The sequence below is a fragment of the Corvus moneduloides genome, chromosome 28 (genome assembly GCF_009650955.1).
Source record: "Corvus moneduloides isolate bCorMon1 chromosome 28, bCorMon1.pri, whole genome shotgun sequence".
Classification (NCBI taxonomy): Eukaryota; Metazoa; Chordata; class Aves; order Passeriformes; family Corvidae; genus Corvus; species Corvus moneduloides.
The window spans coordinates 3,387,733-3,409,801 of record NC_045503.1 but is presented as its reverse complement, the minus strand read 5'-3'; the positions used below and the strand labels follow the sequence as shown (position 1 = coordinate 3,409,801).

The 22,069-nt window shown below is 68.2% G+C and overlaps 2 protein-coding genes across 2 annotated transcripts; one reads left to right on the top strand and one right to left on the bottom strand.

Moving 5' to 3' along the window:
* Positions 1 to 10,256: 10,256 nt before the first annotated feature.
* Positions 10,257 to 13,398, bottom strand: ATP5F1D (ATP synthase F1 subunit delta). The gene is made up of 5 exons (XM_032092710.1): positions 13,231 to 13,398; positions 12,289 to 12,442; positions 11,845 to 11,933; positions 11,259 to 11,387; positions 10,257 to 10,384 (listed from the first exon to the last, which is right to left on the bottom strand). Exons 1-4 carry the CDS (start codon positions 13,363 to 13,365, stop codon positions 11,265 to 11,267), a joined length of 501 nt encoding a protein of 166 aa, XP_031948601.1. The 5' UTR covers positions 13,366 to 13,398; the 3' UTR covers positions 10,257 to 10,384; positions 11,259 to 11,264.
* A 570-nt stretch (positions 13,399 to 13,968) lies between these two features.
* On the top strand, positions 13,969 to 21,732 carry CBARP (CACN subunit beta associated regulatory protein). Its single transcript, XM_032092680.1, has 10 exons — positions 13,969 to 14,121; positions 16,250 to 16,321; positions 16,877 to 17,022; positions 17,121 to 17,182; positions 17,496 to 17,661; positions 17,731 to 17,905; positions 18,101 to 18,253; positions 18,574 to 18,781; positions 18,895 to 19,078; positions 19,402 to 21,732. The coding sequence occupies exons 2-10, from the start codon at positions 16,274 to 16,276 to the stop codon at positions 20,591 to 20,593; spliced, it is 2,334 nt and encodes a 777-aa protein (XP_031948571.1). The 5' UTR covers positions 13,969 to 14,121; positions 16,250 to 16,273; the 3' UTR covers positions 20,594 to 21,732.
* Positions 21,733 to 22,069: the final 337 nt, after the last annotated feature.

The window sequence follows — 22,069 nt, the reverse complement described above, 5'->3', positions numbered from 1 at the left end:
GCAGACTTGGGCATAATTGCTGCGCGGCATCCGAGGCTCCTGCGTCTCCAGAGGGAGCGTTCTCCAAACCCCGCACAGCTGAGCAGCTCAGGGAGAGACAATCCGACGAGCAAATACCTACACAAATCCCACTGCAGGCCACACGCAGCTCCCGCAATCCGCTTAGCTAACCTGGGCCCTGGGATTAGCCCCCGCGGAGGCTCACGCACCCGGGAGGGCAGCGCGGGGCAGAGGAGAGGGGCTTACCCGGGTCCCACCGGGACACTTCCCACGGGGCCTGGCCTCCGGGCATGTCCCGGTGTCACGGCAGAGCCAGGGCAGGACCGTGGTGTTGGCTCCTCTGTGTCCCACGGTCCTGCCGGCCCCAGCTCCAGCTGGGAGCCCCGAATCTTTTGGAGGCTGGTTCTTGGAAGTCCTCTCCCTCGAAGGAAGGGAATTCCCAGCCCTCCTTCTTCGGGGAAATCCCCCACCAGCCCCGGGCAGCAGCAGCTTTTCTCTTTTCTCTCTCTTCCCCCCCCCCGCCCCCCTTTTGGACTGAATTCTTGGCTGATTCCACAACTTTGGCAAACGGGGGATTTTATCGCAAGTCTCTGCATTCCCCTCGCAGGCGCGGGGTCATGGGATTAGGGCAGAGCTGACGCCGGCTCCGGAGCGGAGAGAGCAGGGGAGAGGAGGGGAGAGGGGGCGTTTCTCGCTCTTGCGGCTGCAGAAGACGCCGGGCTGCAGCCTGGGGGGGACCCAGGTGGGACGGGAGTCCTTTTCCTCCCTCAGCCTGAGGAGGGGAGCGATCCCGTGGCTTCCAAGGGGCTCCCAGGCCCGCGGTGCCCAGCTGGGGCCTCGCATGGAGCTGCCGCAGCGAGTGGGAGCGTTCCCACGGGCGCGGGGCCAGCGGCCGGGATCATGCGGGGCACACCCCGGCAGGAGGGTGCAGCCGAACCACTGCACCTCCACCCTCCCGCCCGGCCCGGCCCGGCCCGGCCCACCAGGCACCGCCGCGGTGGGAGCGGTGCTGGGCCGGGGGTCTCGGCGCCCCCTCCCCGTCCCCCGAGCCCCGCGGGGCCGAGCGGCTCAGCCTTAGTCACGCTGGCAGCGGTGACTCAGTCGCCCGGCGCGCTCAGGTGAGCCACGGCTGCTGCCGTGAGTAAGGAGCTGCTGATCCCACCCTCCCGACACCACGCTGGGCACGGACCCCCGCCGGAACCCCCCCCCCAGAACCCCCCACCCTGCCGGGCTCGGGGTGGCCTCGTGGCGGGCGCGGATGTCCTTGGGCAAGACGGCGGTGCCTGTGCCGGTGACGCTGGCGGGGCTGTAAACACCCAGGCGTGTCCTTAGAAACACACAACCGGCTCTGTGTGTTCCCAGCTCTCGGGGACGTGTCCTGGTGGCCTTTGGCAGAGTGTCCGGGCGTCACAGCCTGGGGACACTCCAGCTGCCAGCCCGATGCAGCCGGAGCCAGTGGCCCTGCCTGGCCTCACTCGCCATGCCCTGGCTCTGAGGCACCCCACACTCCCAGGGGCTCTGCCCACCACTCTGGCCTCGGCCCTGGGGAGTCCCAGGGATGAAGTCACCCCTGGAGTGACTCAGGCAGCCCGTCTTGGGGGGCTGGGCACACGGTGAGCAGGGGGACCCCAGCACAGGCTGGATGGCTCAGGCCAGACCCCAGGGTGAGTCGGCTCTTGCGGGAGGCTGGGGCTGGGGGGAGTCACCAGAGGCTGTCACCCACCTGGCCCTGGCCCCGGGAAGGATGGCGAATCCCTCTGGATTTAGCAGCGCCCAGGTGTGAAACCATACTTGGCTGTGCTGGGCCGTGGCCCTGCTGCCACGGTGAGGCCAGGGCTATTCTGGGCTCCCTGAGCTCACGGGCCCCTTCAGGACGCTGAACTCCAGTCCCTGCTCCCATCCCAGTGGCTCCCAGCCCCTGGCCTCGCCGCCTCCCTGCCCATGGCCCCCTCAGCTGGGGGCAAGCAGAGCTTCAGGCCCCAGCCCTGATTCATCCTGGAGTCGTGATGGGATGAGCAAGGGGAACTGTGCACCCCATCCCTGGCCACCTCCTGTCCTGCTCCATGTCCTCTGTCCCTCTGCCCCCACAGCCCTGGTGCCCCCTGAACCCCATCCTGCCCCCAGCCGTGTGCTGGTGCTGGTGTGGCAATTTTGGCAGTCACAGAATTCCAGTCAGGAGAGGTCCTGGTGGTTCCATCAGTACCATGGGCACACGCTGCCAGCTTGTGCCCACCAATGGGACACTCCCCTGGGCACAGGCCAGGGGCCGAGGCCCCCCAAATAGGGCAGGACTTGGCTCCTGTGCCTGGGGAGCCCTGGAAACACAGGGGGGGAAACTGTCAGGGTGAGAAGACCCAGGGCACAGACACCCTGCCTGCTGCGACCAAGAGGCACCAGAGCCCTGATCCCCCACACCTCCCATGCCCCCTGTGCCCCCTGGCCCCCCACAGCCCTCCCTCAGCGCCAGCGGCTGTTTCCCAGACGCTGCCACATTTCTTGGTTTGCTTTAAATCCCGGCTCCAGGAGTCAGCTGACAGCTCAGCTGTTGTTGACGGTGTTATTATTGTTGTTATTATCATTATTATTATTATAAATGCTTAAAGCAAGTTGCCAGCCTTGGGGAGGGGAAGGACTCAGGATTTTGGGAGCCTCTTTGGATACACACTGAACCTTGTTCCTGGAGTGACCCAGGCTTGTAAACACGAGGGAAAGTAACTCCCTATTCCACCGTATCCAATCCCACCCTATCCCATCCCATCCTATCCCACCCTATCCCAACCCATCCCATCACCCTCCAGCCCTCTGATCTCACCGTGGGCTCGCCCTGTGAGGCGTCATCCCCAGTCCTGGGAATGCCCGCACACAGGGTGGCAGAACCATATGGGATGGATCCCGAGCCCGTGCCCAGAGCCGGGGGTGATGCCAGCAGGGATCCTGGTGCCCGGTGGGGGAGCGAGGGGGCCGTGGGGCGGGTGTCCCGCCGGGCTGCCCCACGCGCTGACACTCGGGCGCACACTCAGCGCCGCGGCATTCCCGCCCCGCGCCTGCCCCTGGCTCCCCTCGGAGCCGCCTCAGGAATGCGGGAACCTCGCCTGGGCGGGGACTGCGGTGCCAGCGCGGGGCCGCGGGCACCTCTCCACCCTCCATCGCCTTGGGGGGTCGGTGGGGGGCTGGCAGCTCCCCCAGCCCAGCACGGGATGGGGCAGACACAGCCCCGGTGTGGGCCCAGTGCTGTCCCTGCCCTTCTGCAGGGCTGGCACCCCCTGACCCCCAAAACCGGGAAGGAGGAACAGGATCCATGCAGGCAGGATGTGCCCCATGAAACCTCGACTCGGGCGGGATGGGGATGGGAGGAGGCACTTCCTCCTGGCCTTGTCCCTTCACACCCAAGTGCAACGCCTTCACCCCGAACGGGCACACGCGTGGGCACAGCCACACACGCTCACCCCGCACACCGGCACACGAGCTCCGTGTGTGTGCACACACTCCCGCGGGCTCGCTCGGCCCCGGTGGGTGTTGCACCCCCGCCCACGCTCCCACACCCACGTTCCCACACCCCGGCCATGGGCGCAGGCTCCCCCTCCCTTCCCGGCCCCCCGCGCTCCCCCGCGGCCGCAGTTCCTGTTTACGGTGATGAAGCCGCCTGCCCGGCCCTCCCAGCACCGGGGGGGCTACCGGGGCATCGCTGGTGCTGCTGCCTCTCCCGTGCCTGGCACCGGTGCTGATGGGTTCCCGGCTGACGGCTGTGCGGGATCACCCCACGGATGCAAGGCCACGGCCCATTCTGGGAACAGCAGCAGGAAATCCTGACAGGGAAAAGAGCTGGACCCTGTGTGGCGCTGGCATGGGCCGGGTGCCACCAAGCTGCTGTGTGTGGAGTGTGGGTGCCCCCGCCCAGCACTTCCAGACACGCCGGTGTCGGGATGTCCCAGCACTCCGGACTCTCCGGCTGGAGGGGGCCCCCTGCCCAGGTTGGGGGGCTCAAGGGAGTTTCCATGCCCGGGGTCCAGGTGTGTCACAAGGAGCCAAGGGAGGAATCCAGCCCTGGGCCGGACCCACTGTGCCGCATTCCCCAGCGCCGAGCCACGCTGTGAGGAGCCGGGCTCAGCTCATCCCAGCGCCGGACCTGTGGGGAAACTGAGGCACCGGCTGGGGAAGTGACTCACCTGCACTGTGGCCTTTAAATGCACTGCTCCGATTAGATAATGGGCGGAAGGATCAGAGAGAGTCCGACAGCTCCTCATTAAACCTTGGGCTCCCCAAAGAGCCTTCAGCTCCATCGGAGCCCGTGGCCACCTGGGCCGGTGCTGGCCCGCGGGAGGCAGCCCTGCCCAGAACCCACCCACTCACATCCGCAGGCGGCTGCAGCACTTCACATCTGTCCCTGTCGATGGGTTCCTACCCACAGGAGATGCTGCCCCTCCCACGCCCCCCCAGGAGCCTGCAGGAACTGGGGGGAGGCATTTTGCAGCCCCCTGGCAGGACCCTGCAACTTTGGGGTGCCCTACCTGGCACACGAGACACAGGGGCTGCAGCCGGCCGGGGTCGGGGCCGCGGCGCATCTGCCAAGACAGGATGTGGAGCCGGACGGGGGACACAATGTGGGGAAACGAGGAGGGGACAGCAGGGACGGGGACATCCCACCGGGCACAACTGGGCTCACAGCCCCTCCAGTCCCCAGAGCTCCCGGGCACCCGGAGCTCCGGCTCCTGCAGGCCCCCAGCGTGCCCCCAGCGCTCCGGGTGTTCCTGCCTCCTGCACCTGCCTGGCCCGGGGGGCCCTGCCTGCAGCGGCCTGTCCGCGGGCGGCCGGGACGCGAAGGAGCTGGTTGGGCCGGGCAGGTGCCGGGTGGGAGCGGGGTCCGCTCAGCCCACACAGGTGTGGCCGCGCCGGCTGCGGCAGCAAAGCTCCGCGCCCGGCTGGCCCCGTCTTGCTGGGTGGCAGGAGCCTCCCGCGCCGCTCGGAGCCCGGGGCGGGCGGGCACACCCCGTCATTAGCCCACAGCAGCTGCCGGCGCTGCCCGGGCAGGGAGGGGACAGCAGGGCCGGCACGGCCAGGTGGGGACGGGGAAGACGAGAAGCCATCGCCCACCCGCGCCTGGCCCTCGCCTGCTGAGGGGAGGGCGAGCGGAGGGTTTGTGCCCCCACCCTGCGTGGGACCCCGCGGGGGCACCCCCGAGCCCCACCGGTGCCACCCCCGAGCCCCACCGGTGCCCCCCGACGCGTGGGGGAGGCAGGCGGGGTCAGGCCCAGCAGCTGCTCAGGACGTGCCCTGCGGGACCGCGGCGCACAATGACCCCATTGAGGTCCGGCGGGGCGGGGGGGGAGGGGGACACCCAAGGTGGTGGTGGCAGAAGTGACTCCAGTGTCACGCCAGGCCTCAATCCTGCTATTTATACCCGGCGGAGGGGTGGCCTTTGAGGGAATGGGGATGGAAGCGCTGCCGTCCCCTCCCTGCCGCATGCCGGGGCATCCTGGAGGGCAGCGGCCCCGGGCCCCCCGGCTTTCCCTCTCCACCCCAAGCCCCACCCCGGCGCCAGCCCCTCCAGGAAGAGCCCCAGCACCGGGACCAGCTGCAGCCGCTTCCTCCCGGCCCCGCCAGGAACTGGGCAGCCCGCGGGGGCTCCAAGCCCCCGGCTGCAGCGGGGCAAAGGGAAACGAGCGGCGGATGGAGCCCCATGGCTCACGGGGGGCTTGCACCGGGCACCTGGGTGCTGGATGCCAGGATCCAGCTGGGAACTCCTTGGGAACCTCCCAGCTTTACCAAGGGCGAAGTCCCGGCACATCAAAGGCGGGCGGGGGCAGCGGGAGCCGGGGCAGGAGCCTTTGGTCCCTGCCAGCGCCCGGCTCCACCACCCCACGGAGCTCCCACCGCCCTGCACCGGGGTCCCGTGCCGGCACACCTGGGTCCGGGGTCATGCCCCCCTCCACGGCATGGCACCCAGCCCATCGCTGTGGCAACCGCCACCAGCTCCGGGTGTATTTTCTGCACCAGGGCCACCGTGGGAACCTGGACGAGTGCCACCTCATTCCGCTGGGCTCTCTGGGCCGCCTTTGTAGCCGGCGTGGAGCCCAGCTGGCAGCCGCTTCCTCCCCGGGCTCCCCCTGCCCCGCGTGGGTCATGGCCGTGGCCGGGAGGCAGTTGGGAGGGGGCTTTGCTGGAACCCCCAGCACAGGGCCACGCACCCCCTCCGGCCCCCCACGGCTTTGGGCCACCTCCAGCAGAGCCGAGTGCGAGTGGCCGCCAAGGCCACCCCGAGCGAGAGCCGTGCCCGCGGTCACAGGGCACCGAGCCCCTGCCAAGGCACCTGGGACCCCCAGGGCAACGCGCCGCCCCCGCCGCCCCCTGCCTGACTCCGGCAGCTCCCGAGGGGCTCCCCCACAGGGGTGGAATCGCCAAGCACAGCAGCAGGGTCTGAGATTCCCATGTCCCGTTCCCACTCTCCCCAGCCTGCAAGTGGCTTTCCCCATCTGTGCCTCAGTTTCCCCACGAGAGAACGCGCCCCGGGCCAAGGTTTGCCGCGTGGCTGGCGCGGCGCTCCGGGGCTGCTGGCCCGGGAGCAGCATGACAAGCTCTGTCGTGCTGGCTGCAACACCCGCCCTCCTCAACGCCTGCCGGCGCTCGCTCTTGTGCCCGGATTTTGGGGGTGAGGCCGCCGGGGTGACGCTCCCCACGGCTCCGCCACCATCTGCAGGAAAAGCGCCCCCAGAACCGGGACCGAGGGGCCCCACCAGGACAGATCCCGGTGCCAGACCCCGAGCCAGGTCCTGCTCCTGCCCACAGGGTTTTCCCTGAGCTGTGCCAAGCTCCCTCCGCGGGGCCACGTGCGTGGGAGGGCGTCGGAAAAGGAGCATTTTCCAGAGCTGGAAACCCAGAGGAAAAAGGCTGCCGGCCGGAACGATTAACGCGGGCGGGTTAATCATTACAGCAGCTCCCCCCCCCCTCCCCCCCCTCCCCATTCTAAGGAAGCTGTGAGGATTTGGCCTTCGAGCCGCCCAAGGGCAGCGTGGCCCAAGGACACTCCGGGCTGTGCTGGCAGCGTGTGGAGCCTCCACTGACCTTCCCACGCCGGGGCCAGCGGCAGCACCCACAGGCCTGGGGGTGGGAGAGGGCCAGGTCTGCACCCAGGTGCTGCAGAGCCTTGGGGACAGGCAGGGAGCTGCCCGGCACCCCGGGGGTCCCCAGACTTCGGGGAGTTGCTGCCACATCCTGCAGCCCCTGGTAGTGTGAGGGATGGGGGGCAGCCTCTGTACCCCCAGCCTGATGCTGCAGGGTGGGCACCGATGGTGCGGGCAGCAGCTGGGACAGGCAGGATCCCGAGCAGGGCCAGGCAGGATCCCCAACGCGCCAAGGTTTGGGCAGGGAAAGGGGCGGCTCTGCCGGATGAGTCAGCCCGGCGGGAGCGGGGCTTCCTGGGGCTGCGGTGGGGTTTGGGGTTGTTTTTCCTGCAGAGAGAGGAGAGCTGGAACCTTTCGCCTGTATTCGGGACTGGGTGGGACGGGGAAATGCCACGCGGCCAAACGCAGGGAGGGCCGCCAGCACCGGGAGATTTGGCCTGGCAGAGCCCGGCCCGTCTCGGAAATCATCCCCCGGAGAAGCGACGCCGCCGGCAGAATCCGTGATGCTTCACTTTCCGAGCGCTCCCGGCCCCGCTCCCCACCCTCCATCTGGCAGCAGAGGATGCGAGTCATGGGCGAGAGCCCTGGGTGGAAGGGGAGGAGGGGGGACAACACCAGCCCTGCCCCCGCTCCCACCACGTTCCGGGCAGCCCTTCCCCTCTCATACCCACCACGCCCCAGCCCAAAGCCGGAGGCAAACAGGTCCCAGGCTCCCGGGAATAACTCCACCACATTGTACTGATGCTCCCGGTCCTGGATGGCCCCAGCAGAGGCAGGGACCCAAAGGCAGGGGCACCTCGGCACCCACCACCCCAAAAAGAGGCAGAAACCACGGATAGAGGCTGCCGTGGCCCAAGGCAGGTGCCAGCACTCCAGGGACAGGAAAGTGCCACACTGGTGTCACACTGTGACACCAGGCTGGTGTAGGGAGGAGGGAGAGTCACCTGCTGATTCACATCATGATCCACACCTCCCTGCCTTCCCCCAAGCTGGGCTCATCCCTGCAGCACCTGCACAGAGAACCGGGAGCAGGAAAGGGCTCTGCCTCTGGAGCAGCCGCAGCCACACATCTCCTGCACCGAGTCAGACCATTTTCATGGCATCCAGCAGGATGTGACTGATGGTGGCTCCGGCGTGGGCAGCGGGAGCCAGGGGAGGAGGAGAACGTGGCTCTGCAGAGCCAGATAACGAGCAGGGAGGGGAAGGGCCGGAGGCAGAGGTGGGGGGCGTCCCTGCAGGGAGCAGGCTGGGCTGGGAGCGTGGAGGAGCACAGGGAATCATCCACACAGGCCCTGCACCCCCAAAAGTGCAGCTCAGGGTGAGCAGGGCTATGATGCCGCCAGCCAGGCACCCACAGTCCCTGCCCAGTGCTGCTCCCGTCCTGGCTCAGGACAAAGCCTTGTCCTTGCACCCATAAGGCCCCCATCCCCACGGTCTCTGGACGTGGAAGGGCCCCTCACTGCTCCCCCCAAACGCAGCCTACAAGTCCCAGCAGGCGTCAGGCCGTGGAACACCCGGCCAAGGGCACCCTGCGAGGGGGGCAGGACCGGATTCCTCAGCCCCCCCCCGCCCAGCTCCCCCGGCGCTGGCGGGAGGCAGTGGGAAGAGCTGGTGAGAGGACGCTGACGGAGACACTTTTTTCCCATCCTAAAAATAGCAGCTGGCCGTTTCCCCAGCTTCCCGGCCTCGCCAACGCTCTTCCATTAGATGAAAAACCCAAGGCAGCCACCTTCCGTCAGCGCGGCTGCGTGTGCCGGGGGAGGCTCACGCAGCCGAAATAGCAGCTGGGGACAGAGAGGTGCAGCAGCAGAGGGAAGGGAGCCGGCCGGCCCCAGTAATTCCCAAGATGTTTTAATTAGCACAGCTCTGACTCTGAAGCTTTGCTCATGCTCGGTGCAATGTCTGACCTTTCAGGAAAAAAAAAAAAGGGAACGAGAGGGGAAGGGGAAAAGGCACTAGAGCAGCTCAGGAGCTGGAAGTCGGCTGAGCTTCAAATAGGCTCCGCGTCAGGCACTCGGAGGCTTTTAATAAGCCACAGAGTGAGAAATTTAACACCACAGGCTCTATTTTTGATCACTTGTGAAGGGGGGGGAGAGAAAGACAGAGTGAACGAGAGGAGGGGGAGGAGGTGGCGGTGAGAAGAGGAGGCAGCCAAGATTACATCCTGGGTGGCAGCGCCAAAAATAGCTGTGCCCTGCTCCAAGCACGGAGCGGCGGGAGCCACACGGGGCCCGCGGGAGGCCGGAGCGGCGAGCGCTGACCTCACAGGCAGCCAACACGCCTTCCCGGGCTGGAACACTGCGGGCAAAAGGGGATTAGAGCGACGCAGAGGGAGGAACGGAAGCTCTGCACAGCAGTGGAAACCCAAAATCCCTCTGGGAAGGCGTGGGAGGGTGGCACGGAGCGAGGGGCCCGGCAGCAGCTGGTGCAGCAGGGACACACAGGACACACATCCCGGATGCCTGGCACAGGCAGAGCCATCCCCTTGCCCAAACCCGCCCCTTCCCAGCGGCGCCGTGGCCCGGCGAGCCCTTCCTGCTTTCCTGGGCTGTGAGGAGCCCTGAGGAACCCCAGGTGGCCTCCTCAGAGAGGGCTGCACCCAGCTCGCCCCGAGCTCAGCAGAGCGGCTCCAGCCACCCCCAGCATGAACGGAAGCAGGAAAGATTCCCACCATGCATCTGCTTCCCTCTCCACACCAAGCCCGTCTCCAGGAGCAGGGGAAGTGCCACTGGCAGCAGCAGGGGATGGGGCAGAGGCCGGCAGCTGCTGTCCAGCTGTGAGAAGCACCGTGCCGGAACAGCCAGGCTGGCGTGGATTCCTGCAGCGCTGGAGCCGGGAGGCTGAGGCAGAACTGGAGTTGGGACACAACGGCTCTGGACCAGACCTGTGCTCCTCCTGTGCTGCTGAAATCCCACTGTCCAAGTGGTTACTGGAGATGGAGGTGGCTGGAATACAGGGAGGGGGTTATAAACCTGTCTGATGAACCTCCTGGGGGTGAATCTCCCCTGGGGAATGCCCAGCCAAACCCCAGGGCAGTGCTGGGGACCCCTTCCCAGGGTGAATCTGCCTTGGGGCAGGAGCTGGGAGCTGCTCCTGGCTCCGGCTGCAATTGCTGCCTGGAAAGAAGGCGACGTGCCATGAGAGGGGGTCACATTTCCTTTTAATTGATCAGAATCATTTCTCCACTTCCATTTGTCCCGTTCCAACTGTACAACCAGGGAGCAGAACAGGGACAGGCTGGGAGTTCTGCATCCACAATGGGATTCCTACAAAACACAAAGTGGGGTCAGGTTAGCGTGGGGTGAGCTCGGCTGGGCCATGGATCCCAATCCCAGGGCTTGGCCCCACTCCAGCTGCTCAACTGCTGTGAGTAAACACGAGCCACCGGCTCAGAGGGATCAAAGAGCACCCGGACCAGAGAGCAGGAGAGAGCAGGAGCTGGTGCCCTCCTGTGCTCCAGGCTGAGCCCGTTGGAGGCTGTCAGTGACTCACAGCCCCACACGGTGCAGCAGTTCCCAACTGCCAGCACGTGGGAAGGGAAGGGATGAGGCACAGTCTGAGCAGGGCAGAGCAAAAAGAGGCCACAAGGTAAGAGCCTGGCCTCACCTCCCCTGAGACTTAAGCTGTTTGTCTTTAGTGGGAGCATGTGGGGCAGAGGCCACGTACTCTCTCTCTCTGTGGGGCCCAGCATCCCCCCTCTGCCCCCGAGTTGTCCCCAGGCATGGCCAGTCCCAGTGGGGACCCGGGGCACCAGCGAGGCCCCGGGGCACCAGCGAGGCCCCAGCAGTCACTGCAGCTCCCAGTCTGTCCCAGCACTGTCCACCCACCCTTGTCAGGGCTGAACTCCAGTGTGACAGATGGGCTGGACCCTGAGGGCTGGGCTGGACCCCACAGTGTCAGGGTTGGACCCCACGGTGCCACAGCCCAACCCAGCCCAGCCCCAAGCCCCACTGCCATCTTGCAGTCCCAGGTCAGCTCTGGGCCAGAGACCCCCAGGAGCCCCCCCAGAGCTGAGGCCTGACCCTGGCAAGTGACAGCTGTGGTGTCACTGCTCCCCAAAAGTCAGGCAGATCCTCTTGCCCAGCCCGGCAGGCCCTAGAGCAGGTCTGGGTGCTCTGCCAGGCTGCAGGTGAGCCTCACCTGGATTTACTCCAGAGCCTTAACCAGGGCTTCATTAGCTTCTACCTTAATCTGAGCTTCTGCTTTAGCAGCTTCATCGGATGCTGCTGCCATCTCTGACACAGCTTTCTCCAGGTTGGATTTCGCCGTCTGGACATGAGGGCACAAGGAACGTGTGTCATTGGGAGACAGTGCAGGACAGGGGACTGTCCTTCCCTCCCTCCCTTCCTCCCCTGCAGCCACTGGCCCTTCACATGGATGCCAAGGACCCACTGACTTGGGAGCCCCAGAGAGCTACAGACACAGCTGTGCTGGCTCCAGACACCTTATCAGCAGGGAAAAGCTGTTCTGGGGGTGGGGACAAGGTCAGTGTCTGTCCAAGGGGTGGGAAATAGCATGGAGATTTATGACTGCAGAGCTCCCTCTCTCCAGAGAGTTCACCAAGGAGGAGCCCCAAGCCTCTGATCCCAAAAGGTAGTGGGGGTCAGACACAACCCTGGGTTCTGGGCACAGGAAGCTCCCAAGACAAGCACCCCAGAGCAGAGAAGGGGGGCAAATCCCCTCCAGGGAGGGAGCCCAGGGCTGGCCACAATCTCTGAGTACTCACAGCCAGGTCCAGCATGTCCATGGTCACTGCCTCCTCTGCCAGCACCTGCACTGTGGAGTCGGCGTGGACACTGACAGAGCCGCTGCTCACTGCAAGGCACAATGTGGGGTGGGTCAGCCTTGGCATCCTCACCATCCTTTCCCAAAACAAACCCTTGGCCCCCTCCTGTCACATTTCCAGGGACTCCCACATTCAGGAATTCGGCTCCCATCCCATGGGAAGCTGGAGCAGGGGATGCTCCCAGAAAGCCTGAGCAGAACCAAGACCTGACCCCAGCCCACGGTTCCCAGAGCAGCTTCCAGGAGCCCCTGGCAGGCTGGGAAAGCAGAAATCCCTGGAAGTGCACCAGGCCACACCCGGATGGGCAGAGCCTCCCTTGTGAAAGCGCCAAGAACACCATCCCCACGCACACCTTTCCCGCCCAGCTCCTCCTGCCTCGCTCACCAAAGTACTTGGTGGCCGTCCCATCCTCGGCGTGGACTGTGACAACGCCCGGCCGGAGCACCTGGAGCGTGGGGACGTGGGATGCCAGGATGCCAAAGGAGCCGGTCAGCGTGGGCACATCTACCTGCTTCACACTGGCACCGTTGTAGAACACCTGCATGAAGAGGGCAAAGGGGCACGGTCACCAGGGATGGGAGGGATGAAGAGTGGCGGCTCTGCAGAGCCCAGGGAAGAGCCCATCCCGAGGGAGCAGCCCAGCTCCCAGCTCCTGGCAGGTTCGGCACGCCCAGGTGTGCCCAGGGCAGGCTGCACCTGCACGGGGTGGGAGCAGAGCCGGGCTCCGGAGGAGAGGTCCTGGCAAAGGCAGTGGGGAAGCGTTCCCAGCTCCCAGGGGCACGGCGGGGAGGCGGCTCATGGAGACACGGAGTCGGGAGTGGGCGAGAGGCGCCGGCACAGCCGGGAGCAGCCTGGGAAGCGCGTGGGGAGCCCTGAGCTGCCGTCCCCGCTCCGGCCCACGCTGCCGGGCTGTCCCTGTCCCCAGCGCCAGCCCGCGCCCTGCCCCGGGGACAGCCCCGGGCCCGGCGGGGGCGGACCGGCCGGGTACCGCTCCGGGCCGGCGGCGCTGCGGCGGGGCCGGGCCTGGCAGGCACAGCGGGTCCAGCAGCGGGGCTGGAAGGGCTGAACCGGCCTCGGGCAGGCCCCGGGAGCGCTGCGGCGGGGACCGAGCGCCCGGGGCAGGCGGGCAAGGCCCGAGGTCAGGGCCAAGGTCAGCCCGGTGACAGCCCCGTGACAGCCCGGCCGGACTCCGGGGACCGCAGAGCCCCCGGGCACGGACAGCCCCGCGGGGGCGGCAGCACCGGCCGCGCCCCGCCCGCCCCAGGCCCTCAGCGGGCACCGGGAGAGGAGGTGGCGGCGGGGACACCGGCACCGGGGCGGGCCTACCTGTGTGGGCGAGGCGAAGGTGAAGGCCATGGCGGCGGGGCCGCCGGCGGGCTCGGCATAGCCACGGGCGGGGGGCAGCGGCAGCGCGGGGCGGGCGAGGCGGAGGAGGCGGCGGGCGCAGAACATCGCGGCCATGGCGGCGGCGGCGGCGCGAGGCAGGCCGGGACGGCGCCGGACCACAGCTCCCAGCGCACCCCGCGCGCCGCCCGGCGGAGGAAAAGCGTCATGCTGCACCGCATAGCCTTATGGGAGTTGTAGTCTCCCCGCCTGCCGTGTGTCGTGGTGCCGGGCGGGGGGGGCCCCGCTCCGCCCGCACCGAGGGGCCGCAGCACCCCCGGCCCCCGGTCCGGCCGTGCCCCAGCGGCTCGGGGGCTCCGGGGCAGGGAGGGAGACAGGGAGGTGGGACGGGGATGCAGGCAGGGCTATGGGGCAGGCAGGGGTACAGGCAGGAGTGGTACAGGCAGGGATGCAGGCAGGGATACAAGAAGGGCTGGTGCAGGCAGGGATGCAGGTAGGGGTGGTACAGACAGGTGTGCAGGCAGGGGTGTAGGCAGGGCTGGTGTTGGCAGGGCTGGTGCAGGCAGGGATGCAAGCAGGAGTGCGGCCAGGGCTGGAGCAGGCAGGAATAAAAGCAGGGGTACAGGCAGAGGTGCAGGCAGGGGTGCGGGAGGAGGCGCAGGCAGAAGCACAGGCAGGGCTGTGGGGCAGGCAGAGGAGCAGGGGGGTGCAGTGGGGGGACAGGCAGGGCTGGTGCAGGCAGGGCTGGGGCAGCCCCTGTCCCCACGTGACGCCCGCGCCGCGCGGGGGCGGCTCCGGTTCATTCATAAATCCCGGGGCCGCCCCGCCGCACCGAGCGCAGCGGCGGCGATGGAGCCCCGGTCTCGGTTGTAGGTGAGTGTCTGGCTCCGCCGCCTCGCGACAGCCCCTATCGCGACACAGGGAACCGGCCCGGCCGAGGGGAGGCCAACGTTCCCTACCGCGCGTGGAGGTCCCGGGGGCTCCTGCCTCGCTGTCACCAGCCCTGTCGGCAGCCTTCTCAGCAGCTCTGCCTGCATCCCTTATCCCTGTCCCACATCCCTGCCCCACATCCCTGCCCGCATCCCTCATCTTGCATTCCTGTCTCCGTCCCTGCCACACATCCCTGCCTGCATCCCGCATCCCTGCCTGCATCCCGCATCCTTGCCTCCATCCCCGCCCCACATCCCTGACTGCATCCCCGTCACCGGGCTGGGGCGCGGGGCTGCAGTCACAGGGGGCAGAGCGGGTCCCCGCCACACCCCCAGCCCAACCCCGGCCCAGCCGGACCCCGTGGGTCGCACACACGCGTGGGGCACAGCCCCGGCCCGCCCCCCGCGCCCCCTCCCACGTGCGGGGGCGCGGCACCATCGGGGTCCCCGGCCCCCGAGCCTCCGCCCTGGGCACTGGTGGCGACCCCAGGACCCGCCCCGTGTCCCCCCCCCCCCTCCCGGGGGGACAGCCCGGGGACCGGCCCCCTCCTCCAGACAATGGCCGTCCTGTTCCTGCCGGGTCGCCATGGAGACGGGATTCCTCCATGATGGGGAACAGGAGGAACATTCTTCCCGCTCCCCCCGGCGCCCCGCGCCCCCCGCCTCGGGCCTGAGGGTGCCCCGCAAGGATCTCGCCCGTGGGGCGCCCATCCCGCGTGGAGCCGCAGCCCCTCTGCCGGGATCCCCCCATGTGGTCGGAAGCGGGACCTCCCCCCTCCCTGTCTCGGGGGTCGCGGGATGGGTCCCCTCACCTCGTGCTGCATCCCACCAGCTTGGAGATGCCCGAGGGGCAGTGTGGGCAGGGGGTTCTCTGCCTCGGGAGGCCCCCAACACCCCGATAATCCTCCAAGGGGTTCATACCCCGACCCGTGACCATCCCTCACTGCCAGCTGCGACACGGCTACCCCTGCGCTGTCCCCACGAGTGACAGTCCCCACCCCTTCACGGGCTCCATTCACATTTTCAACTGACCTAATTTTGAGCGGCTTCCAAGTGCCCACCCCTGCCCGCTCCGGGGGTCCCCAACAGCATCGCCCACCCAGCTCAGGCTCAGCCCCTTCAGCAGCCTGGGGACACACGGAGGGGACACACGGAGGGGACACACGGAGGGGACACACGGCCTCGCAGCGGGAGCTGGAGCTCGGCAGCCCCCGGGAAGGGTCGGACACGCGGGAGGGTGACGAGGTCCCCGCCGGGTCCCCAAAGGCCGCAGGGCCGATTCCGCGGAGGGATGTGGGACCCCTGTCCCCCGCGGCTCTCGGTCCTCAGGAGCTCGGCCCGGTCCCCCCGGCCCCTCGGTGTCCCCCCCGCGCGGACAGCCCGGTGACGGAGCCGCTCTCGGGATGACTCACGAGCGTCACCCGTCGCGCTCCGGCGACACCCACGCCACGAGCTGTGGGGCGGCCACCTGCCCCCCGTCCCTGCCGGGTGCCCCCAGCGCGGCTCCCCCCGACCTTCCGCGGGCAGGGGGTCCCCCGGCAGCGGGGCTGGGGCTGCGTTTGGGCCCCGGGGACGGCAGCGCGGCGTCACCCCGGATCCGGGGCAGGGACTTCTCCCCCCGGGCCAGCTCTGGCCACCAGCACCAGCCACTGTTTGGCGGCTCCGGCCCCAGCCGGGCGTGGGGACCGCAGCCGTTCTCCGCGGGGCCGGGGGCTGTGCCCACGCGAGTCCGAGGGCTCGGCGCGGGGGGTGGCTGTGCCCGGCGGGGGTGAGGGGCTCCCTGGGGAGGGGCAGCGGTTCTGCCCCCTCCTCCCCATCCCTCCATCCGTCCATCCCTGCTTCCCTCCTGACCACACCCTCCATCCGTTCATCCTTCCCCTGAGCACACCCTCCCTTCATCCCTCCATCCCGGTCCCTCCCTCCATCTCTCCATCCCGGTCCCTCCCTCCCGGTCCCTCCCGGCAGCTCCGCACCGCGGTGCCGGGCAGGGGCCGGGCAGGAGCCGCCGCCGCCGCCCCCGGCCCGGCCCCGCCGTCCCGGCCGGTGCCTCCCTCTGTCTCCCCCCGCCCCAGGACACGCTCGGGCCGGGACAGACCATGAGCGATGACCCAACACCCTGGGACAACGCGACCGAGAGCGCCACGGTGAGACCTGCCTGTCCCTGCCGCGCCTCCCCACGTCGCCAGCCTCGGGGTCCCGCGGGAGGGGGGGATGCATGTTGGGAGCTGTGGGGTTCTCGTGGCTGCCCTGGGGCTGGCGTCTTCGCTCGGATGGGGACAGCAGCAGCCCCTCTGTCACCTCTTGCTCTGCCAGCGCTGGGCGTGGGTGACAGCTCTTCGTGCACCGCTGGGATGCTCTGGGTGCTTGGGGTCCAAGGGCCTGGAGGCTGCTGTCAGATCAGCCCCTCTGCCCCGGGCAGGGGGAGTGAGCACGGACCCCCGCGGCGGGGAACGACTGGGGGCCCTGTCGCCGTCCCCATCCCCGTTCCCACTCCCGCTTGGCGCGGGGGCCGCGGGCGGCTCAGCCCCCCCGGCTGCCGTTGCCTTGGTGCAGGCAGGGCCCGGGGGCGGCGGGGGGGTGGGGGGGGAGGCGCGGCGGCTCTGGGGAGCAGCGCTGGCGTCAGCGCAGTGGGGGCAGATTTGGGGTGGGCTGGGGTCTCCCAGCGCGTCCCCGCGGCTCAGCTCCTCGGGCCCGGGCAGGCGGTGCCCGGCGAGGTGTCCCCCCAGGATGGGTACGTGCTGCTCCTCGCCCTGCTCTCCATCTTCATCGGGGGCACCTTGGTCCTGCTCTCGGGCATCCTGATCATCTGCCGCCGCTGCTGCGAGGCCGACCGCCGGCACTCCAGGTGGGCTAGGGGTGATGCCACTCTCTACGGGGTGTGTGGTACCGCGAGGAGGGTCGGGGAGGCTGGGCCGGACACCTCTGATCCTCCTTCCCTCGCAGAGCCAGCGATGACCCCGAGAAAACCAACACCACTTACCTGGATGACTCGCAGCCAGCGCAGGGTGAGTGACCCGAGTGCAGCGCTGACCCCCCCAGCGGCATCCCAAGTTCTGGGGAGGGCAGTGAGGCAGCTCCTGGGCCCTCCCCTCCCAAGGTGCAGCCGCCAGCCTCGCAGCAATGACCACCACACACCCCTTGTACTCTCCATTATCCATCCCTGGCTGTGGAGTGGGACTGGCAGCCGGGAGCAGGGAATTCCAGGCTGGCATTGAGGCCATGGGTGCAGCCTCAATGCAGCAAGTTTGCCAAGCCTCAGGTGGGGAAGCCGGGGTGCACCACGGTGGGGGAGCTGGTTGCTGACCCCCTTCTCCACAGATATCACCGGCAAAGCAGAGGACCCCGAGTGCCTGTCATCCTCCAGCTACCGGGATGCGGAGAGCGAGCGGTTCCTGTCCTCCAGCTCCTCCACTGCCCGGCGTGTCTCCTTCAACGAGGCCGCGCTCTTTGACCAGGGCAAGAAGACCCAGGAGAAGGGGAGGAGGTGAAGCTCTGGGCTGAGGGGTGGGACAGGAGGGCCAGGGCTGCCCCTCCTGACCTGGCTGTCCCGCAGGTACACACTGACAGAGGGGGACTTCCATCACCTGAAGAACGCCCGCCTGACCCACCTGCACCTCCCACCGCCTGCCCTCAAGATTGTCACCATCCACGAGTGCGAGTCCAGCGAGAACAGCCTGGCCATGACCCCCCGCCTGCCCCCGCCCAAGCCTGGTCTCGCCATCTTCCAGGTGAGCCCCCAGCGCCGGAGGGACAGGTGGGACATGGGGAGCCAGGCATCCTACAGCACCCCAGGGAGGCACCGCTGGGCCCAGGGTGGGAATCTCAGGGCCTTGCTGGAAGTGGAGACAGGAGGCCCTGGGGTGCAGGGGCCCCTCCTGGTCCCCACCCTCATGCAGACCCCCTGAGCGTGCTCTGCCTTGCAGCCCCCCGCGGGGGCCCTGCCTCGGCCAGTGCTCCCCAGCCATGCCGTGGGCCCCAGCTCTGCCCTGCCCGGGGACACCTACAACTCCACCGTGGACACCAGCTTCACGGAGGCCAGCCCGTCCACCTCCTCCAACTCCGGGGAGGGCCCCTCGGTGAGTGCTGGAGCAGGGGGCCGGGACTTGGCAGGGGAAGGGGCTCCCAGCCTGCGCAGCCCCAAGGGTCCTGTCCCGCTCCCTCCCTGTTCCCCCAGATCCCATCCCTTCCCCCCCCACTCCGTGCCAGGGAGAGATGTGGGCATCCAGCTAGAAACAGGCTCTGCCCCCCCCTGCCTTGTCCCTGCCCCGGGGGACATTTGTGCATCTGCTGCGGCCCAGCTCTGCGGAGCAGACAAAGGAGCCGAGTGGGATGCGGCGGGGCTGGGGGGGCATGCGTGGGACCGAGCGGGCACTCACGGCCCCCCCCACACCCCCAGTTCACAGCAGCACCCAGGAGCGGGAAGGCGGCTGGGGTGGGCAGTGCCGGCCCCGGGGAGATCCCCCCGACCCCCCCCCAGGGCACCGTCCTGCAGTTCTTCACTCGCCTGCGTCGCCACGCCAGCCTGGATGGGGCCAGCCCCTACTTCAGGATCAAGAAGTGGAAGCTGGAGAGCACCCAGAGGGCGTCCAGCCTGGACACCAGAGGTGGGGGGCAGTGGGGGCCCCACGGGGCTGTGCAGGGTGGGTGGACATGTGTGGGTGGGGGTCTGGCGGTGCTGGTTGGGTTTGTCCCCCCAGCCCTGCCCTGCGCCCCCCAGGGTCCCCCAAGCGTCGGCAGTTCCAGAGGCAGCGGGCGGCCAGCGAGAGCATGGACCAGGAGGACCGGGACCCCCATCAGACCGACATCATCCAGTACATTGCCCACACGGACGACGTGGCCTTCCACCCCGCGGGGGGCCCCTTCCTGCCCTCCCCCGCCAGCCCCCCACCCTCTCTCGGCAGGTATTTTTCAGTAGATAAGAGGGGACGGGGATGGGTGAGCCGGGCACCGGGAAGTCACCGAGGGACCCCACGCTGCCCTGGGCATGGGGAGCTCCCACCTCTGCGGCTCTGGTGGGGCAACCGGGTCTGGGGTGAGGGGTCTGCGGGAGGCTGGTGATGGGGAGGTTGGGTTGGGGCGCGGGCACGGTGGTGGGGACAGCATGGGGGACCGGGTGGCACCATGGAACCGCTGTGGAGCCTGCAGGGGCCGGGCGGGCACATCCCTGCCCGCTGCCTGCGGGGTCTGTCCGGTCCCTGACGTGACACCGGGGTGGTGCTCGCAGGCTAGAGCCGGGCGAGGGGGGCGCGGGCAGCCCCGGCGAGTCCGGCGTCCCCGAGCAGCCCAGCGCCTACCACGACATCTGGAGCCTGCGCGCCTCGCTGGAGCTGTACGCGGCCTCCGAGCGCAGCAACGACCAGGACTCGGTGCGCAGCGACGGCGGGGACAGCGTCTCCTCCGCCAGCGGCTTGCCCCCCTGCCCCTCCCCTTCCCTGGATGAGGCTGAAGGCCCCGAGGAGAAGTTCTGGGGTCGGCCCAAGTCGGAGGAGTCGGAGCCCGGCACGCGCAAGCTGCTGCAGATGGACAGTGGCTACGCCTCCATCGAGGCGCCCAGCCGGGGGGGCGAGGAGGGTCCCCCCAAGGACCAGACGGCCTCCGAGAAGCGCATTTGCTTCACCAGCGCCGGGCGGAAAGGAACGATCTTCGAGAGCTTCGAGGGCCGGGAGCCGGAGGAGGAGGAGGAGGAGGAGGAAGAAGAGGAGGAAGAGGAGGAGGGGGGGAGCACGACCCTGGGCGCAGCGGGTGGGAGCCACCTCCGTCCCCACAGCCCCCTGGCCTGGTCCCCGTACGGGCAGATGTTCCCGGGGCGGGAGGGGCTGCCCCGGCGGGACTACAGCATCGACGAGAAGACGGACGCGCTGTTCAACGCCTTCGTGCGCCACGACCCCCAGTTCGACGAGTCGCCGCTGCGGGGGAAGCACCGCTCCCGCACCCACCTGCGCAAGCAGTGGCAGCACACGAAGCAATTCAGCGACCCCGGCGTGCGGTACCCGGCGCTGGAGCGGCACCGGACGCCCCTGCGCCGCGGCGACAGCGCCAATTACCCCCTGGACGCCCGGTTCCACAGCCCCCTGCCCCGCATCGTCAGCGCCGGCGATGAGGAGGCGGCCGAGGCGGCCGATGGGGTCCCTCCTGCCCCGGCGCTGCCTGACCCCGAGATCCAGGTGATCGTGGAGGAGCCCGGAGAGGCAGCCCCCGAGCCCAAGGCTGGCTCCGAGCCCCCTGAGGACGATGACTGCCCCGGCCCCGGGAGATGCTTGGGGCTGGGCTCCAGCTCGGAGCTGATGGACAAGATCGCCGGCGGCCTGGAGGAGCGGCTGTATGGGCACCTTAGGAAAGCGGGAGAGAGAGAGACCCCCGAGCGCACGGTGGCCGTGGCGGCCAGTGATGCCCCCCCCGACCACAGCCCGGTCTAGGCCCAGCGTGAGGGGGAGAGACCCCGGCACAGGGGGGCTCAGCCCCCACCAAGGGTTCGGGGGCTCCATCCCCTCCTGCTGCCGGCACGGGGTGCCCGGTGCGGGAAGGATGTCCCGGCCCGGGAAGGCCAGGAGAGCACGTGGGGGCCCCTGGCTGTACCCCCACCGCGGGGGTCCGGTAGCGCGGGGTGGCCGAGCCCCCCGGCCCGGGAGCGAGGGCCCGGACTGAGAGAGCCCCGGGGGTCGGGGCGCGGAGGAGAAGCCGAGCGTTGGCCGGGGGTCAGCGCTAAGGGACTTTGCTGAACCCCCCAACCCCGCTGAGCCCCCGTGGCACCTCCGCTCTCCCCTCTCTCCGTGGTTTTACAAGCAATAAGCCTCTCGTCCGGCCGGGAATGTCCCCGCCAGGAAGGGGCCGGAGCTGGGTGTTCCCGCTCCGGGGGATGCTGCGGTGCCGCCCCGGCCAGGGGGCAGTTTGGGGAGGGGGGAGTCACCTCCTCAATCCCAAACCCCCTCCACGATCTGCAGGGAGCCTGGGATCTAAACTGGAAGCAGGAGGCCTGGGCCAGGGGGATTCTTGAGGGGCTCAAGCACCTCCTGCGGGGGGGCCCCACAGTGGCAGCCTAAGGGCTGGGGGGGGTCAGGATCAGCCCTGGGGACCCCAAAAATACCCCCCGGAGGGGTGGGGGCTGCCTGGTGCCTGCCCCTGGTGCTCCCCCCTCGGCCCAGGGTACAGGGTGAGAGCAGAGCAGGGGGTCCCCAGTGTTTGCTGTGGGTGACCCCCAGTGCCCCCCACCACCCCAGGAGCTCAGTGGGGGCTCGAGGATATTTATTGATTTTTACAGAGGCGGCGGCTGCTCCGGGGGGAGGGGTGTGTTTGCTTTTTATTGGGTTTTTATTTGTGTTTCAAAGGATGGGTGAAAAAGAGAAAAAAAAAGAAACTGCCCCAGCCCAGCCCCAGCTGCGTCACCTGGGACTCGGCAGCGGGGGGGGGACAGGCAGGGCCCCCCCAAACCCCCATTGCATGCGAGTAGAGGCCGGGTTGCCCCTTCCCTCTGCACAGGCTCTGCCCAAAGCCCTCCCTCCATCATCTCCGCGTTTTTAAGTCTATAAACAAAGGAGAAATACCAAAACCAACCAACTGTGACGTCTCTGAGCTCTTTTCTTACATTCTTCCCCCCCCCGGGATGGTGCCTCTTGGGGGAGCGGGGGGGCTCCGGACCTGGCATTGCCCCACAAGTGTAGGGTTTGCCTGGGGGGGCCGTGCCCTTCCAAAAGGAAAAGGAGGAAGAGGGGCTGGTCGTGCCCCTGACCCCGCCTGCTGCAGGAGGAAGGACATGAAACCCACCTGCTGTTTTCACTTTATTTTTCTTTAAAAAAGAAAAAAAAAGAGAAAAAAAAAAAAAGAAGGGGAAAAAAAAAGGGGGGAAAAAAAAGCAAAAAAAAAAAAAAAAAAGGCAGAAAAAAAGCCAAGTGGCT

Coding starts and splice junctions, on each gene's coding strand:
- ATP5F1D (XM_032092710.1), bottom strand. CDS start 13,365: ATGGCCGCGATGTTCTGCGCCCGCCGCCTCCTCCGCCTCGCCCGCCCC. Junction 11,934..12,288: donor GACGGCCACCAAGTACTTTG/GTGAGCGAGGCA, acceptor TGTGCCTTGCAG/TGAGCAGCGGCTCTGTCAGT. Junction 11,388..11,844: donor TGGACATGCTGGACCTGGCT/GTGAGTACTCAG, acceptor CCTCATGTCCAG/ACGGCGAAATCCAACCTGGA.
- CBARP (XM_032092680.1), top strand. CDS start 16,274: ATGAGCGATGACCCAACACCCTGGGACAACGCGACCGAGAGCGCCACG. Junction 17,662..17,730: donor ACCCAGGAGAAGGGGAGGAG/GTGAAGCTCTGG, acceptor GCTGTCCCGCAG/GTACACACTGACAGAGGGGG. Junction 18,254..18,573: donor ACTCCGGGGAGGGCCCCTCG/GTGAGTGCTGGA, acceptor CCACACCCCCAG/TTCACAGCAGCACCCAGGAG.